Below are 19,602 nucleotides of genomic sequence, written 5' to 3' on the forward strand. Positions count from 1 at the left end.
CAGACAGACAGACCGGCCTCAAGGCCCTGCCAGAGCCTGCTCTGCACAGAGTGCCTGCCCTGGGAATGGTGGCAGGAATGGTGTGAGCCAGGAGAGCTCTGGAAGTGAGCCTGCCTCACCTGTGCTCTCCATAATGGGGTTTAAAAATAATATATATTATTATATATTAATTATTATATATTATTATATAATGTTATATATTATAATATATTATTATATTATCTATTCTTATCTATTATTATATTATATTATATTATATTATATTATATTATATTATATTATATATATTATATATATTATATACGTTATATACATTATATGTGTCATATATATAGCATATATATGTACTATATATACATATATATAACATATATATACATACATAGAACATATATATATAAATGATATGATATTATATTATATGATATATGATGTATGATATATGATAATATAACATATATAATATAATATAATATAATATAATATAACATAATATAATATTATATTATATTATATTATATTATATTAATTTATATTAATTTATCTTTATTTATTATATTATTTACTTAAATAATATTTAATTAAGAATAAATAATATTTAATTACTGTGTTTCTAATCCCAAGTGAACTGGGGCCAGCACGCTGCCAGTGGGTGACCTGCCCTGCTGCCCTGAGCTCTCAGCACATGGGAGACACCTGAACTGTGCTGCTGAAAACATCCTCTTCCTCACTACCTCGTGAGCTGGCAGTTCTCCTATGGGAAGTTTGCTCCTGGAAAGGATTCAGCCTCCTGGAATGGGCAGCAGTGGCTGCAGGCGCTTGGCTCCTCTGGCCAGGGATAGTCAATACAGAGGAGAATCACAGAATCATGGAATGGTTTGGGTTGGAATGGACTTGAAAGCTCACCTCATTCCAGCCTCCTGCCATGGGCAGGACATCCTCCACTAATCCAGGTTGCTCTAAGCCCTGTCCAGCCTGGCCTGGAACACTTCCAGGGATGGGGCAGCCACAGCTGCTCTGGGTAACCTGTGCCAGGGCCTCACCACCCTCACAGGGAACAATTTCCTTCCAGTATCCCCTCTAAGTGTCAGTGGGAAGCCATTCTCCCATGTCCTGTCACTCCAGACCCTTATCCAAAGTCCCTCTCCAGCTTCCAGGAGCCCCTTTAGGCCCTGGAAGGAGTTCTAAGCTCTTTCTGAAGTCTTCTTTCCTCCAGGCTGCCCCCAGCTCCTCCAGCTTGCCTCAGAGCAGAGAGACTCCAGCCCTCATAGCATCTTCATGGCTACTTCTGGATTTGCTCCAGCAAAAATTCCCTGTCCTTCTTGTGTTGGGGGCCTGAGAACTGGACTCTGCACTGCAGGTGGGTCTCACAAGGGCAGAATAGAGGAGAACAATCCACCAGCTCAATGTGCTGGTGTCAGTCTCAGCACAGCTCTTCAGATCCACAGAACTCAGAGGGAAGTGGATAATGGATGCTCCAATTTGCTCCTGGAAGTGACATCTAGATGATCTTCCACCCTCACTGAGGCACAGCTTGGCCACGATGGCACCTCTCTGCCCGTGATTCCTGCGGGCACCTCGTGTGCAGGGCACGCACACCCTGCAGGATGGGCAGCAGCCAGGGATGTTTCTCTGGGAGAAGAGGCTGCAGCTCTGCCCCTGGCATGCTGCCTGCTCTCTGCCCACTGCCTGCTGCTCCTCCTGGTGCATATTGCAGCTCCACATGGGGAAAGATGGGCTGAGAGGAAGGACAAAGCCACCTCTGGATTTGTTCCAGCGCCCTCATGAAGCAGAGAGGACAGAGCAGCTGCTGACAAGAAGTGTCATCCATCACCTTCCCGCCATCCTATCCTCCAAGCAATGCTCAGCCTCCCTCTGACTCTTCTGGCCCTTTTCATGGCACATCAGGGTTCTTTAGGGTTGGAGACAACTTCTAGCAAGGTTTTCAATGCTTTTTTAGTGAGCAGCAACCTCCTCCAGATGCCAGAGCTCTGTTGGCTTCTCCTCCCCACTGCCTTCTCCTGCATGCCTGATCCTGCTCTGAGCTCCCTCCCACCCTGCCTGGAGCTGCACCCCCTTGGAACCACCAGCATCACCTACTCAGGGCCCTACTCACATGGTGGTGGCGGTGGTGGATGCTCATTTCATCATCATCCTCATCCTCATCGTCATTGATGATCACAGCGCGCACCAGTTTCCTCATGGCCACCTCCTGCAGGGGACAGGGGGTCAGTTGGGAGGTTCAGAGCCTGTCACCCCCCCTCCCTGTGTGCCAGAGCTGCCAGGGGCTCTCACCTCCCCGTTGGAGTTGATGAGGGCGGTGCGCAGGCTGTCCCCGGAGCCCCAGCTGCTCTGGGCTTTCCACACCAAGTTACTGGGGGGGCTGTGGGTTGCTCCAGCTCCCGAGGCCCAGATCTAGGGAGAAAAGCAGGAGAAAAGTGACTTCTCTGGTCTGTCTATCACCACACAACCAAGCACTCCGTGTAAGTGGCCTGGCAGGGTTTGGGATCTTTCCTGGATCCTCCACCAGGCAGGGACTCACCGTGACCACCTGGCCAGCCTTGAGGGTGAACTTCGGGGGGAAGCGGTAGGTGAGGGGGGGATCATCCCCATTCTGCCTCTTGATCTGCCAGTTCCCCATGGCCTGGTCCTGTGAGAGAGAGCAGAGACCCTCAGAATCCTCTCCAGCTTGTCCCATTCACCTCCTGCCCCTAGGGTGAAGCAGGGCTGAACCTCACCCCAGGGACCCTAGGGTGCCAGGACCCAGCACATCCCTCTGTCTGTCCTGAGCATCCAAGATCCCTGCCAGGGCTCTCAGGGGCCCTGGCACAGAGCCTAAAATGCCCCTGTGGGTTTGATTATAACTTGTGGAGTAAGTTACCAACCTTAGATGAAGATCTGCAAGCCACAACAGTTTAACAGAATAATAGTGAAGTTATCACGGGGTGAATAAATAGATTTTAGGGTTTTCAGAATGGGGGTTCAGGGGGCAAGATGGAAAGATCTGAGTGTGCCCAGCCTTTCTCTTTCTTCTTCTTGACCTCTGTCTTCTGCTGTGATGGTGACACTTTAGACTGGTTTAGAGTAGAAGTTCACTGTCTAACATAGATGACAGGTATTGGGAAGTAATTGTAAACATTGTACACGTAGTTTTTAGTATAAAAAGATAACACTGCCCTGGGAGCAGGCAGAGTGCCTGGACTGTCTTGCTGAGTGGACCTCAGCTGGACAGGAGAAAGAATTTTGTAGATAAGATACAATAAACAACCTTGGAGGCCAAGAAATGAAGAGCCCTGACTCCTACTAGCACCGGGCTGGGAAAAGAGACTTTCCAACTTTTCTTGGGGTCACTCTGACAAGCTAGAGACCCCAACAGTAGGGATCTCACCAAAGGCAAGCTCACCTCATTGGATTTGTTCCTGAGACGGACAAACTTGCCCTCCAGGTCCACCTCCTCCACGCCAACACGGCCGCTGGTCCGGGCATGGTGGGAGAAGCTGGTCCGGCTCTCGCTGTCCTCCAGCTTCCTCTTCTTGGAGGAGCTCGAAGTGGACAGGTGGCTCCGGGAGGCACCTTTGTGGGATGAAGGGCTGGGGGACAGCCTCAGCCTGTCAGGGGAGAAGAGGAGATTAAACCAGTGAGTTCACAAAGGCTGGGACCCTGTTGAAGATTGCAATGCAAGATTTTTCCATTACCATCTGTATGGCAGATTATCTTTGTTAAGTGGGCAGTTTGCTTTATTTCTCTCTTTGAGTGACCACATTCACACCTCCCTCAGGAGGGGACATTGCTGATAACAGACTATTGAATGTCACTGCATGGCTGATAAGAACTATAACATCCCATTGGGAGATGTGAGCCCAGAGGGAGGAGCCAAGCATTGCTACCCAGATATAATCCAGAGGTTTTTGAGACACCAACATGGCTTTCTCCACAGGATTCCCCAGAGGAACAGCAGCTGCCTCTCCTTCCACTGGATCTTCAGAGGAAGAATACATCCTTCTCTACAGGACCCCCTTGCTCCAACAGAGCCACACCTGACACTTCAGGAGGACTGCAGCCACATTTCCAATGGGACTGCCACCAACACCCTGACCCACAGGTGTCAGGTTGGGTTCTGACTCTGTCAGTGTTGTTCTAGTGTACTGCATTGTTTATTTTATCCTTTTTTATTTTCTTTTCCCTATTAAAGAACTCTTATTTCCTGCTCCCATATTTTTGCCTGAGAGCCCCTTAATTTAAAATTTATAGCAATTGGAAGAGGTGGGGAGGGTTTAACATTCTCCATTTCAGGGGAGGCTCCTGCCTTCCTTAGCAGACTGCTGTCTTTCCAAACCAAGACAGACCCTCATGGCCCAGAGCTGGGCGCAGCACCCTGGGCTCACCGCTCCTCCTCGCCCTCCAGCAGCTTGCGGTAGGCGTTGATCTCCATATCCAGGGCCAGCTTGATGTCCAGCAGCTCCTGGTACTCATCCAGCTGCTGCTGCATGCGCGCCCTCATCTCGGCCATCTCCCGCTCCTTGTCGGACAGCAGGCGCCGGTTGGTCTCGCGTTCCCTGGCCAGGATGTCCTCCAGGTCGTGCAGCTTCGCCTCCTTGGCAGCCAGCTGTGGGGAGGAGACAGATTGGTCTCCTTGAGCCAGGTCTTATAAGCTCTTGGAGGTCTATATGACACCTGAGATAGCTCAGCCACCTCAGATGGCATCAAATCGGCAGGGTGGCTTCTGTGGTGGTTTGGAAACCGAAAAATTTCAATAAAGGCAAAATAACAGCTCTTTACAGAGAAAAACGGAGCCAGGGGTAAGAGGCTTTTGCTCCTGGTAAAACACCTCAAAAAAGCAATTAGTTCCTTTGTTCCCTTCTTTTTCTAGTAAATTGCTTAGGCGAGACTTTTTGGCTTCTGTCCAATTGGCTATCCTTAAATTTGAGGTGACGCCCCCAAGGTCCTACGAGGTGTCTTTTCACCCAGTTGAGGAGAGAAACTTCTGGGCTTTTTTCCTTTTTTTAAGGAGACAAAGGATAATTTGGTCACTCCGTCAACAGGGGGCACATTCCTACAGGGAGGGAAGGTGAGGGCGAGCCACTCCACCTGGAACCATCCCAAGGAACCCTTTGGTCTCAACCCACCTGCTTCTGCAGCTGGCTGACTTCTGAGGACAGGTTGTCAATGCGGATTCGGGTCTGCTGCAGCTCCTCGTGGGCAGCACCCGCCATGTTGCTGTTCCTCTCAGCTGACTGCTTGGCATTCTCCAGCTGGGGAACAGGACAGGGGCATCAGCACCTCATCACCCGCAGCCCACCCGCCCTCTTTGGGGCTGGAGGGACGGGAGAGCGGCGTGGGGGATCTGCTCACCTTCGCCCCGTAGGTTTTCTCCAGTTCCTCCTTGTACATCCTGATCTGGGCCTCGTGCTGGCTGCGCAGCTCCTGCAGGGCCTCGGAGAGTTTGCTCTCAAACTCGCGCTGCCGCCCGTTGTCGATCTCCACCAGCCGCGTCTCGTGGCGCCGCTTGGTCTCACGCAGCTCCTGGGGACACCAGGGGACACTGGCTTGTCACAGACATGTTTTAGGAAAAATCCTTTTCTTAGGATTTTTTCCTCCTGAGAAGCTGGGAGGCCTCAGGAACAAAATGCAAACAATGGCTATCTGCTGCTGTGGAATGCAACAGGTGCATCTGGGATTGGTCTCATGTGGTTGTTTCTAATTAATGGCCAATCACAGTCAGCTGGCTCAGACTCTCTGGTCAGTCACAAGCCTTTGTTATCGTTCTTTTTCTATTCTTAGCTAGCCTGCTGATGAAATAATTTCTTCTATTCTTTTAGTATAATTTTAATATAATATATATCATAAAATAATAAATCAAGCCTTCTGAAACATGGAGTCAACATTCTCGTCTCTTCCCTCATCCTAAGACCCCTGTGAACACAGCCACACTGGGTCACCTCAGGGAGGGGACACAGCACACCCAGTGGGGGTGATCCCACACAGCACATCCCAGCTCACCTCGCTGTAGATGTTCTTCTGGAATTCCAGCTCCTCCTTGAGAGTCTGCAGCCGGTTCTCGGCATCCACGCGCCGCAGCATCTCATCCTGCAGCTGCTTCTTGGCTTCGCCCAGGGCGCTTTCCAGCTGCCAGGGGATGGAGAAGGAACATCACAGAGGGCTCTGGGCATGGCTGGGGAGCCACCACCCAACTGCATCTGCCCCACGGCCCCTGGCAGCCCCAGGCAGGGGGGGAAAAGGGATCCTTGGGTCAGCTGGAGACAGCTCTGCCACTGCTCACCTTGGCCACTTGTCCCCTCAGGTCTCGCACTTCATTTTCCAGGTTTCTCTTCTCACCCAGGGCTGTGGAGAGCGCGGCCTCCTTGGAGTTAAGCAAAGCCTCCACGTCCTTCAGGCGTGCCTGGGCAGTCAGCAGGTCCCCTTCCTTCTTGGCATTCCTGCAGGGCAAAGGGTGGCACAGGTGAGTGGCACGGCAGGAATAATCACAGTCATCAGGAAATGATGGAGCTGCTTTGGTTCAAAGGGACCTTAAAGCTCATCTTGTTCCACGCCCTGCCATGGGAAGGGACATCTTCCACTAGACCAGGTTGTTCCAAGCCCCGTCCAACCCGGCCTGGGACACCTCCAGGGATCCAGGGGCACTCACAGCTTTTCTGGGCAACCTGTGCCAGGGCTTCACCACCCTCACAGGGAAAAATTTCTTCCCAATATCCCATCTAACCCTGCCCTCTGGCAGGGGGAAGACATTCCCCCTTGTCCTGTCACTCCAGACTCATGTCTGAAATCCCCCTCAAAATTTTCTAATCCCTCTAAGTACTGAAAAGGACTCCAAGGACTCAGCAAGCTTCTCGTCCACCAAAACCTCCAAGTTCTTCTCCTAAGGGCTGTTCTCAGAAAAGCCCGAGCACAAAGAGTGTCACTGCAGCCCCTCTCTGATCACTCCCAAAAGGGCTGCACCACTGTCCCTAAGAACCACCCACAAGGGGACCAGCACATCCCAGTCCAGCTGGCTCAGACTCTCTGTCCAAGACACAAGCCTTTGTTATTCATCCTTTCTTCTTCTATTCTTAGCCAGCCTTCTGATGAAACCCTTTCTTCTATTCTTTTAGTATAGTTTTAATATAATATCTATCATAAAATAATAAATCAAGCCTTCTGAAACAGAGTCAGATCCTCATCTCTTCCCTCATCCTCAGACCCCTGAATACCATCACACTGTCCCTGACCTTTGCACTGCCCCGAGAGCAGGGTCAGCCCCCAGGCCCCTGCACAGAGCGAGCGTCCTTGGTTGACTCTATGATGCTTTTATTCCCCATTGTCTTGTTCTGTTTATGCTGAATAATAAGTTTTGCACCTTTAAGACTTGTTGCAGAGAGTGAAGGAGGGGAGAGAAGAAGCTCAGTTTATTTTCAGACACTGCATTCCTCCTCCACATTCCTGCTCCTGACTGTGTTGTCTGCGGATGGGCAGACACAGGACAGAGCTCTCTTTTGCTTTTAGTTAGTTTAGCTAGCTGAGGCAAAGAAGTTTCCTGGATTATGGGGTTTTTCCTTTTCTTTGGAGCTGTTTAAACCTGCTCGGGACTGAACCCCCAGCAGAGCACCTGCAGCTCCACCTGTGGCCACCAGGCCTGGCCTGTGACATTTCCAGCACCGGAGGGACTGAGCAGAGCCAGAGTGAACTGAGCTGCAACCTGGGGATGGGGACTTTCTGAGTTTGTCATCTCTTTTGGAGCAGCAAGGGGTTTTATTGTTTAATATTATTTAGGTTTTATTATTTAATAAACAAATAAATTTATTTTAAATAATAAATAATTATTATTTAATTTTTTTTTTCCAAGGAGGTGTTTTCTCCCGGACCAGTTGTGGGGAAAGGCCAAATGAATCTGCTTTCCTAGAGGAGCCCCTTTGGGGGTTCTCTCCCAAATTTTGCCTGAACCAGGACAGTAAGCCAGACCCTCTGTGTGTGGGTGTCAAGATTTGAACACCTCACGGTATGGCTGAATAAAACACCTGTGGATATTATGCAAAGATCCTTTTTGTTTCCTTACTATATAATATAATATAATATAATATAATATAATATAATATAATATAATATAATATAATATAATATAATATAATATAATATATTTATAATTATATATAAAATATATATTTATAAAATATATATTATATATTATATATAATTAATACCATATAATATATTATATAATATTAAATATTCTATAATTCTATAATATAATATAAATTATATTATAATATATTATATTATATTATATTATATTATATTATATTATATTATATTATATTATATATTTTTACATATATAAATTTAAATATAAATATAAATATAAATACTATATATTTTTATACTATATATAATTTTTTTATTTCCTTACTATACTAGCAGCTATTCAGGCTTCTACACAGCATGGCATGGATCTGTGCCCTGAGGGGTGGCAGAGGCCACAATCGCATGGGGCACTCAGGTGTGTTAGCATGGCGGAGGCCACCATGGCATGGGACACTCAGATATGTTAGTGTGGCTCAGCACGGCGTGGTTCAGCTCTGACGTGGGCCTGGATGGTGGAGCAGCAGCTGGGGAGGAGCTGGAACTGCCCCATGGCCAGTGCTGCCCACTCAGGTGCCCAGGCAGAGGAGTGTGTGGCACCCGTGCCAGTGCCAGGAGTCTGGGGACTGTCCTGGAGCAGCCAGGGAGCACCAGGGGCTGGGACTGCCCTGCTCTGGCTGTGCCTCGCCATTCTCAGGATCTTTTGCTGGTTGAGAAATGTTAAAAGCCTCTTTTCCCAGCCTGGCTGTTGAAGAATGAGTGGAGCTCTTCATTTCTCAGTCTCAAGGTTGTTTATTGCGTCTTATCTATAAAAAATTTTCTCCTGCCCTGCCGAGGTTCATCCAGCAGCACAGTTCCAGGCACTCTGTCTGCCCCCAGGGCAGTGTTATATCTTTGTACTAAAAACTACCTGTACAATATTTACAATTACTTCCCAATACCTGTCACCTGTGTTAGACAGTGAGCTTCCACTCTAAACCTATCTAAAAGTGCCAACATCACAGCAGAAGATGGAGGCCAAGAAGAAGAAGGAGAAAGGCTGGACATGCCCAGATCCCTCCATCTTGCCCCCTGAACCCCCATTCTAAAAACCCCAAAATCTACTTTTTCACCCCATGTTAACTTCACTATTATTCTACCTAAACTGTTGTGGCTTGCAGACCTTCATATAAGATTAGTAATTTGCTCCAGGGTTCGTAATCAAAACCACAGGTGTTTTGTGCTTCTGAGCCCCCTGGCAGGGGTCCTGGCTGCTCTGGACAGCCTGAGGGATGTCCTGGGTTCCCACAGAGCTCAGCTGGTGCTCCGTGGGTGCAGAGCTGTGGTGCCTCAGCCCCCCAGCCCACCTCTGCCACCACCATCCTGGCCCCCCTCTCTTTTCCAGCCTGTCAGAGCCGCTCCTCATCCCCCGCCGTGTGACCGGGGAACCTGATCTGACTGCACACCCAAACACAGCCTGGAGCTATTTCGGTCGTTCCTATAAAAAGAAGACACCCAAGGGCTCCCCAGCAGCCACCAAGGCTGAGCTGGGACTGTCACCCCTGCTGGGGCCAGGAGGGAACACCAGAGCGGGGACGCGGCGGGGACAAACACAGGGAGTGGCTGAGGCAGTCTGCCCATCCCATGGCAGCACCAGAGCCCATCCCATGGCAGCACCCAGAGCTCATCCAGATCCTATCCCATGGCAGCACCCAGAGGCCATCCCAGAGCCCATCCCAGAGCTCATCCAGATCCTATCCCATGGCAGCACCCAGAGCCCATCCAGAGCAGCATCCAGAGCCCATCTAGAGCCCATCCAGAGCCCATCCCAGAGCCCATCCAGAGCCCATCCAGAGCAGCATCCAGAGCCCATCTAGAGCCCATCCAGAACCCATCCCATGGCACCATCCAGAGCAGCATCCAGAGCCCATCCCGAACCCATCCCATGGCAGCCCCCAGAGCCCACCCAATGGCAGCACCCAGAACTCATCCCATGGCACCATCCAGAGCCCATCCAGAGCCCATCCCATGGCAGCACCCAGAGCCCATCCCATGGCAGCACCCAGAGCCCATCCAGAGCCCATCCCGAGCCCATCCAGATCCCATCCCATGGCAGCATCCAGAACCCATCCAGAGCAGCATCCAGAGCCCATCCCAGAGCCCATCCAGAGCCCATCCAGAGCAGCATCCAGAGCCCATCTAGAGCCCATCCAGAACCCATCCCATGGCACCATCCAGAGCAGCATCCAGAGCCCATCCTGAACCCATCCCATGGCAGCCCCCAGAGCCCACCCAATGGCAGCACCCAGAACTCATCCCATGGCAGCATCCAGAGCCCATCTAGAGCCCATCCAGAGCCCATCCCAGAGCCCATCCAGAGCCCATCCAGAGCCCATCCAGAGCCCATCCCATGGCACCATCCAGAGCCCATCTAGAGCCCATCCAATGGCAGCATCCAGAACCCATCCAGATCCCATCCCGAGCCCATCCAGAGCCCATCCCGAGCCTATCCAGATCCCATCCCATGGCAGCATCCAGAACCCATCCAGAGCAGCATCCAGAGCCCATCCATATCCCATCCCATGGCAGCACCCAGAGCCCATCCCATGGCAGCACCCAGAGCAACAGGCATGGACCTGGGAGCAGCAGGACAGAGCTCCCAGACTCTCAGATGAGCGATGTTGGAAGCTCCTGGATTGGCCAGCAGAAGATTTCCCTGCATTTCTCTCTGTTTCCTGACCCGAGCCAGCACGCAGAAGCTATTCTGTTATTTTGGGTTTCAAAGCCCCAGGTTTCAAAATCCCAGGCTACTGTTTTTAAGTGCAAACCTCCCTTCAAATCCCAGGATGTTCCATGTCAAAAAGAGCAGGAATTCCCCTTAAGGACAGTTTAAAAAACCCCACAATTCCTACACGTACAGTAACGAAATTCAGAATCACTTAAAGTGCTGCTGGCAGGAAAAGCAGAGCCCAAGAGCCTCTGGGAATCTGCAGACTTTTTCTTGGAAGTGACTGAAGATCTGCCTTCTGCCTTCCTTTCAATTTCTGAAAGCTCCTTTCCCAGCCCAGAACACTCCTTATTGTGGTGCAAAGAGCCCAGTATAAAATGTTGGATTTGTAATGAATTCTAGAATGTATCTGTGGTTGGATTTTCATATTTTAGTGTTTGAGGCTCTCAGGTAAGAGGGTCTCAATGCTACGCACAGAGTATGATTTCATAGCCCATAAATTCCATAAAACAGCCTCTTTTATGTCTAAACAGCATTTCAGCAGTCTGGAGAACTTGGAATTTTGCCCACAGAGGAATAACTGACCAAGAAATGCTGCTTTTTCAGGGAACCACAGTCCCATTTGCTGCTGGATCCTTCCTGTCCAACCCCCTCCTTTTTGTGCCAGTGACTCACAGGACAGGAATGCCAACTGGGAGTGGGTCCCAGGCTGCTCCAAGGCTCGCTGAGTTTTCCCATCTGGCCCTGGCTCAGCCCCCTTGGCCAGCGTGGCCACCCCAGCACTGCCCTGTCCTTCCTGAGGAGTGATGGGGCTGCTCCTCATCCCTGGGGTTTGGGGTTCCTCCTCATCCCTGGGGTTTGGGGCTGCTCTCTGCTCATCCCTGGGGTTTGGGGCTGCTCTCTGCTCATCCCTGGGGTTTGGGGCTCCTCTTCATCCCTGGGGTTTGGGGCTCTTCCCTGCTCATCCCTCGGGTTTGGGGCAGTTCTTTGCTCATCCCTGGGGTTTGCAGCTGCTCTCTGCTCATCCCTGAGGGTTTTGCTGTTTGTTTGGGTACAGCTGGAGGACTCTGGCTCGTTGGGATGGGGCTCCAGCATCACCTGGATGGTGTCACTCTTTCAAGGGACAGCAGCTCCATTGACCAGGGACAAACAGAGGGGAAAATGCTGAGGGTTACCCTCGTGCCTGCAGCAGATTTGCCTCTCCAGGGACCAGAAGCATCCAGGGTTCTGTGCATCAAGCCCCATAGTAAATCCCAGACTCAAAGACAAATCCCTTTTGCTTAGAAACTTGTTGTGCTCAGCTCTGGGTTCCACTGTGAGGAGGAGAACCAGGAGCTTGGAGCTCACCAGCCTGAGCTGAGAGACAAATCCTCTCCTGTCCCCTGTTCTGGGGGTCCTGTGAGGCTCCCTGGGCCTGAGCATCTCCCCCAGGTTCCTTCCACACACACCCTGACCCCAAAGTGCCTGGATGAGGAACCAGCACACAGGTGAGTCCTCTCTGGCCGTGTTCAGGCCAGCCCTGCTGATCCCCGGGTTTGAGTTTTCCCTTCTCCTGCCCTCAGGTCCTGCTTTTATTCCAGGGAAGCCTCACAGGCTCCAGCTGGCGCTGGGCTAAAAATAAAAACTTCCATGGCAGCTGTGTCACTCCCACCTCCCTGGAGAGCAGGACGAAGGCAGACCTTCCTCCTCCTCCCCAGAGGGTTGCACTGGCCTCTGCTAGAGCCTGCAAGATCCCAAATCCCCCAGTGAAAAGGGAAGCAGAGAAAAGGGAAGCCCTCCTCATTCTGGAGGGCTGGGTGCCTCCAAATCCCACAGGATTTGATCCCCTGTGCTGCGAGAGCCAAGGGTGAAAACAACCCAAGAGGAGAAAAACAACAGAGGCACCAAATCCTCGAGAAACAAACGTCTCAAGAGAAAAGATGGAGGGAAAAGGGGCCCCAAGGCATTTTATTTTTAGCTTTTAAAAGCAGGAAGAAGGAAAAAAAAAAAAAAGATTGAAAATTGCAGCTGAGCTGCCAGAAAATCCAAATGTTAATGGAAAGTTGGATCTGCTCTGGCTGCGCTCAGCACAGGCAGACACGAGGCTGTGAAGCCAGAGAGGGCTCAGGGATCTGCTGCTGCTCCCCCCTTGTCTGCCCCAAAATCCCAGTCAGGAAACCTGGAAATCTGGGCTCTCCCTCTGGAAAAGTCAAGACAGGACAGAGCTGTTGGAGCAGCTCCAGGCATGAGCCCACCAGGCTGCTGGAGAGATGCCAACCCGCTCCGAGATGCCACAGCCCACTCGGTGCATTTTGAGGAAACGCTCTTTGGTTTCCCTCGCCACTGTGAATCCCCACAAGTGTTCCTGAAGCATTGTGCACTTTGATCAATGAGTGGGATGGAGCTTGTAGAGGCACAGTTCCCCTCCCTCCCTGCCTACCCAACTGCAGCTGCCCCACCCTGGAAAAGCTGCCAGCTCAGGGAACTCGCTGGCTCCTGCCCCATCCATAAATCTTCATGGAGCTCTGCAAATCCCCCCTCCCAGACTGCAGGTCCCAGTCCCACCTGGCTGCCAGGGCCCACAGCTGCCTGCTCCTGGCTATCCCAAAAAACACATTCACAGCTTGGGAATGTGACAAATGCATGTATTTCATGATTGGCTTTTTGCAAATGTTAAAATGAATATTGTATGTGTTGTTTTAGAAAGTAATGCTGTATTGATTCTCTTAAGTCCTGTGTTAAATATAGTTTTAGGTTATAAAAATTGTTAAAATAGAAACAATGCTATGTAGGATACTTTTTAAAAGAAAGGACTCGCAGCGAGACAGCAGCCACAGGACACCTGAATCTTTCAGAGAAAAAGAATTTATTGCTCCATTATCAGAAGAAATGAACTTCTTCCTGCCTCAAAGGTGCTGTCAGGATTCAGAGGAAGAAGCTGACGATGACCAGACAGAATCCTGTGTTTGAATAGAATTTATGCATCGTGTATGAAGTGTATGAATATGCAACAGGCTGTTGCTTTTAAGGGCTAATCCTCTGTTAACGTGGGTCCTTTTTCGGGCTCGTGCTGCCCAGAAAAAGATACCTGGACATCCATAATTCTTTGTATTTATTGTCTCATATTGTCCTAATTCAAATTGTCCAAATTATTATTACTCTAATTGTATTACTATTTTCATAACCATTTTATTACTATTAAACTTTAAAAATTTTAAAAACAAGCGATTGGCGTTTTTCACAGGAAGGAGTGGCAGTGTGTGCCCAGATTGCTGGGAGGACCCAAAAAATCTGCTTTGCTCCTCCTTGGGCAGTTTGCTCTCATGGCACTGCCTCCAGTGCCAGGGATCTGTCCCAGGATCACCAAACACTGTCATGGTTTGACACTGCAGCAATGCCAGTGCCCCCATGAAAACACTCTCTCCCTGGTGTCTGCTGTGAGATGTGACCAGGAATAGAGCAAAGCAGGCTCCAGCTTAGGAATAAAGAAGAGAAGAGTTTATTAACCTACAACTATTTGTTAAAAAAAAAAACAACAAAACCACACACAGAAAGAATGAAAACCTTCCAAAATACATTCCTTCTTTCCTCACCAAATTTCCAGTACATCTATCTCTCAGATCACCAACTCTCAGTCCACTACCCCCCTTCAGATAATCAATTCTCAGCTCAACAAGGAGTGAGGGGTCTCTCTTGTATTATAGGCTTCTTCTGGAAACACAGTGAGACCTTGTGTGTCTCCATGTCACCCGTGGCACCGCGTCCCACCCATGCCAGGGACCGTCACCCCACTGCAGGCCCTGCTCCCCACTCCCAGGGCTTGTTTTGTTCCCCCATCCCAGGGAGCAGGGGCCCCACAGGAGGAGGAGAGGCAGAGCTGGAAAAGCTCTGCAGTGGGGCAATGGGAATGTGGCAAAGCAGCTTCTCCCAGCTTGTGACTCATCCGTGCCGCAGCAGCTCTGCCAAATCACCAGGATAAACACGGGCTGGTCTCCATGCAGGGGAGCTGGAAATAGCCAGCATGATGCACTGCAAGGACAGTGTCTGCACGGAGCCAGCATCCTGTGGGGCACCAGAGGCAGCTGGGCATGCCAGCCCCAGCTGTGTGCATGGAAACAGCCCCCACATCTGGCACCAGTGGTGCCAAGGACCCTTCCCCGTGCCAGGGTCGGTGCTGGCCCTCCTGATGCACTCATGGCATGCTCAGCCATGGGGATGAGGGGCTTGTCCAGCTCCACGTGGAGCACAAACAACTCAGTGGCACCTCCCAGGAGCTGGGCTTCCCCTCCTGGAACTGGGATCTGGCCTCTCCTTGTGCCCTTAAAGTGAACCAAAACTGCTGCTTAAAATGAACCAGAACTGCTGCCTTGTTGGGAACCAGGACAAAGCCTGTAATGGGGAGGCAAAGAGACACCCTGTCTAGGACACCCCAAATCCAAGGTGTTCTGAAAATGAACCAAAACTGCTGCTTGAAATGAGCTTACAATGAGTTAAAAATTAACCAAAACTGCTGCTTCATTGGGAACTAGGACAAAGCTTTTCATGGGGAGGCAAAGAGACCCCCCTGTCTAGGATTCCCCAAATCCAAGATGTTCTTAAAATGAACCAAAACTGCTGCTTAAAATAAACTTAAAATGAGCTTAAAGTGAACCAAAACTGCTGCTTAAAATGGGCTTAAAATGAACCAGAACTGCTGCTTAAAATGACCCAGAACTGCTGCTTTATTGGGAACCAGGACAAAGCCTTTAATGGGGAGGCAAACAGGCCCCCCTGTCTAGGACTCCCCAAATCCAAGGTGTTCTTAAAATGAACCAAAACTGCAGCTTAAAATGAACCAAAATTTCTGCTTAAAATGAGCTTAAAATGAACCAAAACTGCTGCTTCGTTCGGAACCAGGACAAAGCCTATAATGGGGAGGCAAACCAGCTCCCCTGTCGAGGACACCCCAAATCCATGATGTTCTTAAAATGAACCAAAAGCGCTGCTTAAAATGAGCTTAAAATGAACCAAAACTGCTGCTTGAAATGAGCTTAAAATGAACCAAAACTGCTGCTTAAAATGAGCTTAAAATGAGTTTAAAATGAACCAAATCTGCTGCTTCTTTGAGAACCAGGACAAAGACTTTAATCGGGAGGCAAACAGACCCCCCTGTCTAGGATTCCCCAAATCCAAGATGTTCTTAAAATGAACCAAAAGTGCTGCTTAAAATGAGCTTAAAATGAACCAAAACTGCTTCTTTGTTGGGAACCAGGACAAACCTTTCATGGAGAGGCAAACAGACCCCCCTGTCTAGGACTCCCCAAGATGTTCCTGTCCCTCCACAGCTCCCACCACCAGGAACACATCACCAGGGAGCTGTGGGTGCACACCTGACCATGCTGGTACCCCCAGGAATCAGCCACAAACGTCCTTCTGAAGGTGTGGAGAAGCTTTTCTCCTGCTGGATGCACCAGAACAAAGACCTGTCACCCTTCCTGCCACAGGAGAAGCCCTTCAGCCTCAGCAGCACCACACCAGCCACGCTCTGCTCAAGAGCTCCAAGCACATTTCTGACAATAAATAGAGTATTAATTGTTCAGAATTAACAATGCTGCAGCTCAGTGCTGGCTGGGGAGCCCCAGAGTGGCTCACTCCCTGTCCAGGCTGTCACGCCAGCTGGTGACTCACCAGCAGCTCGAATGGAAATCCCAAATCACCAACCGACACTGCTGCTTGGGCTGAGTCCCCCACAGCAACAGCCCCTGGGTTTGGAGGGGGCTCCAGAGCTGGAAAAAGGGGTTTTAGCCCTTTTGCCACATGGGAATCATCAGGGGAATGGGAAGGATTTGGTTCTCTACAGCCCACGTTGTGTTTTTGGGGGAGGTTTGTGTCAGGCATAAATCTGTGCACAAAGGGCAGGACTTGTCCTCCAAGTACACATCACAACACCCCAGTTTTGTGTCTGCCAGAGCCTGGCTGCCTGGGAGAGCCCCTGCCAGCTGTAGGACCCCATCTGCTGCCTGTAGGACCCCCTATTACCCATGGAAATCCATTTCTCAGCTGCCTGGCAAAAGCTTTTCCAGGGTGCAGCAAACCCCAGGAGATGGATGCAAAGAGGATGCAAAGCGCAAGGAGGATCAGCCCTGGAGTCCCCAGTGCTGGGGGCAGCACAGGGAGCCCAGCAAAAGGAGGGCAGGATTTCCCTGTGGGGAATTTTGCCACCAAGCCCTGGGTTACCTGGAACGGGCCTCCAAGCCTGGGGGGGGGACATGCAAAGTGCTACCAGTTGAAACTTGATTTAGCAAACTGGCTCAGTCCCAGCTCTGTTAGCAATCCCTGAAGAGCTTGGGGATTACATGGCACTGGGAAAACCTGGCTGGTCCTGAAGAGCTTGGGATTACACGGCACTGGGGAAACCTGGCCAGTGTCTGTGCACGTCCTGAGGGGGCTGAGCCTGGTGTTTCCCTGCTTGAAAAAAATTGCATTTTCCACTGAAAAAAGTCACCAAACACCTCAACAGGGTAGTGGTGGAGCTTCCCCCTTCCTGGAGAGATTTAACAGACAGGTGGATGTGGCATCTGGGGACATGGTTTAGTGGTGGCCTTTGGAGGAACTCAGTGGTCTTGGAGCCAAACTAAATTATTATATGATTTTATGTCTTTATGAACCTGACCTATGATTATTATATTATTTTTAATTATTATATGATTTTATGTCTTTATAAACCTGAATATCTCAACTCCTCAGAAGACCAAACATTGGCCAACCCCACTGCAGCCCATGCTCAGCACAACCCAAACCCATCCATTCCAAACATGCCACCCTGCCTTTTCCCAGCTTCCCATGAAATATTGAATTGGGTGAGCTAAATGACACTTGATGGTCTGGGATTGAATCATCCTAAATATAGATTAAAGCAATAATACCCCATATCAAGAAGAAGAAAGTTGCTAAAATTTTTGGAATTGAGCTGGAAAATGAATTTTTTTAGACACAACTCAAATATGTCAATACACCACCTTCCATGCTGCTCAATTCAATTCTTGCTCCTTCTGAGGGCAAGATTGCAGTAGGAGAGACAGGAGAAAAAAAGCTTTGAGATCACGGAATATCCTGAGTTGGAAGGGACCCACAAGGATCACAGATTTCAACTCCTGCACAGGACAGCCCCAGAAACCCCACCATGTGCTTGAGGGCTTTGTCAGCTTGTTTTTCCCAATGCAGAATTTGCTAACAGTTTGCAGTGCTGTCTATTGCTGACTAAAGCCAAAGCCTTTGGGAAGAGGAGGCAAGTAGGAAATTCCAAGTCTTTATACCACTACTCTGAACATTCACCATTTTAACAAGTCAGATTTGTGCCATAAATACAGTTAAATTACGTGTTAAATAATAACAAATTAACAATTAAGTTTTGGACTGGATGGAATTGAAGGAGTTTTGCCCAGCCTTGACTATCTTACTCCAAGCCAACTTTTGAATAACTGGGCTAAAACTTAATGGGAAAGTGGTGGGTTTGGTGTTTTTTATCACCCAGAGCAGCTCTGAGTGTTGCCCCTCCATGGCAGCCCCAGAACATTCCGTTCACTTCAACACATCCCAAACCCATAAACCAGCACCTCAAAGGATGAGGACAAAGCAGAGATTCCCGGTGTTTCCCTGGGAGATTGGGCACGGTGGGAGCCTTACAAAGGCAGTTAAAAACAGGGAGCTGAGTCACCGTGTTAGTCATGCCTTCGGGACAGGAGCACTGGGGGGAAACAGCCCTAAACCCGTGTTTAGCTGGGAGCTGGCAACACAGCCAGGATGTGCAGCAGGGATGCAATGCCAGGGAGGCAATCCCAGCCCCAGGAGCAAGGAAACATGCTGCCACTGGTGCAAATGTGGCTGTAATTCCCTTCTCTCTGCTCACACGTGCAGCTCCTGAGCCCAAAGAGGGGTGGAAAGGATGTGGAGGTCGCTCTGTGCCTGCTGTGTCCTGATCCACGATGGAAACCTGTGCAAGCTGGGACAAGGCAGAAAGGAGCCAAGAGAAGTAAAACAGCCCCAGGAGCAAGGAAACATGCTGCTACTGTGCAGATGTGGCTGTAACTCCCTTCCCTCTGCAGCTCCTGAGCCCAAAGTGGAGTGGGAAGGATGAGGATGTCACCGTGTGCCTGCTGCATCCTGATCCACAATGGAAACAGGGCACTGTGCAAGGTGGAACAAGGCAGAAAGGAGGCAAGAGAGGTAAAACAGCCCCAGGAGCAAGGAAACATGCTGCCACTGTGCAGATGTGGCTGTAACTCCCTTCTCTCTGCTCTCACATGCAGCTCCTGAGCCCAAAGTGGGGTGGGAAGGACGCGGAGGTCGCTCTGTACCTGCTGTGTCCTGATCCACGATGGAAACCTGTACAAGCTGGGACAAGGCAGAAAGGAGCCAAGAGAGGTAAAACAGCCCCAGGAGCAAGGAAACATGCTGCCACTGTGCAGATGTGGCTGTAACTCCCTTCCCTCTGCAGCTCCTGAGCCCAAAGTGGGGTGGGAAGGATGAGGATGTCACCGTGTGCCTGCTGCATCCTGATCCACAACAGAAACAGGCCACAATGGAAACAGGGCCCTGTGCAGGGTGGGACGAGGCAGAAAGGAGCCAAGAGAGGTAAAACAGAGGATGAGTTCAAGGCCTCCTTTTTCTCCTCAGAAGCAGCAGGAACTCACTGTGTTTTTCATAAACTGGGTACGCAAAGTTTCTGGCCAGCAACATTTGCTTGAGAAACAAAGCAGGGGATTGTTGGCTCCAGATGCCACACATACTGCTGGGAACAAAAGGGTTTGCCAGGCTGGCTCCAGCAGCAGATAAAGGCACACAAGGTGTTTACATTGCCCACA

General features: G+C 49.9%; 1 protein-coding gene across 1 annotated transcript in view; it reads right to left on the minus strand.

Moving 5' to 3' along the window:
- LMNA (lamin A/C) overlaps positions 1–19,602 on the minus strand; it is a 30,980-nt gene that overhangs the window by 3,057 nt on the left and 8,321 nt on the right. The window contains exons 2-10 of the mRNA XM_058821907.1: positions 6,281–6,437; positions 6,001–6,126; positions 5,353–5,523; positions 5,127–5,252; positions 4,386–4,606; positions 3,404–3,608; positions 2,543–2,650; positions 2,296–2,415; positions 2,117–2,212 (exon numbers count right to left, since the gene is read on the minus strand). Coding sequence (XP_058677890.1) covers positions 2,117–2,212; positions 2,296–2,415; positions 2,543–2,650; positions 3,404–3,608; positions 4,386–4,606; positions 5,127–5,252; positions 5,353–5,523; positions 6,001–6,126; positions 6,281–6,437 — 1,330 coding nt within the window. The remainder of the gene's footprint in view (positions 1–2,116; positions 2,213–2,295; positions 2,416–2,542; positions 2,651–3,403; positions 3,609–4,385; positions 4,607–5,126; positions 5,253–5,352; positions 5,524–6,000; positions 6,127–6,280; positions 6,438–19,602) is intronic.

This window comes from Ammospiza caudacuta, chromosome 30 (genome assembly GCF_027887145.1).
Source record: "Ammospiza caudacuta isolate bAmmCau1 chromosome 30, bAmmCau1.pri, whole genome shotgun sequence".
In the NCBI taxonomy this organism is placed as follows: Eukaryota; Metazoa; Chordata; class Aves; order Passeriformes; family Passerellidae; genus Ammospiza; species Ammospiza caudacuta.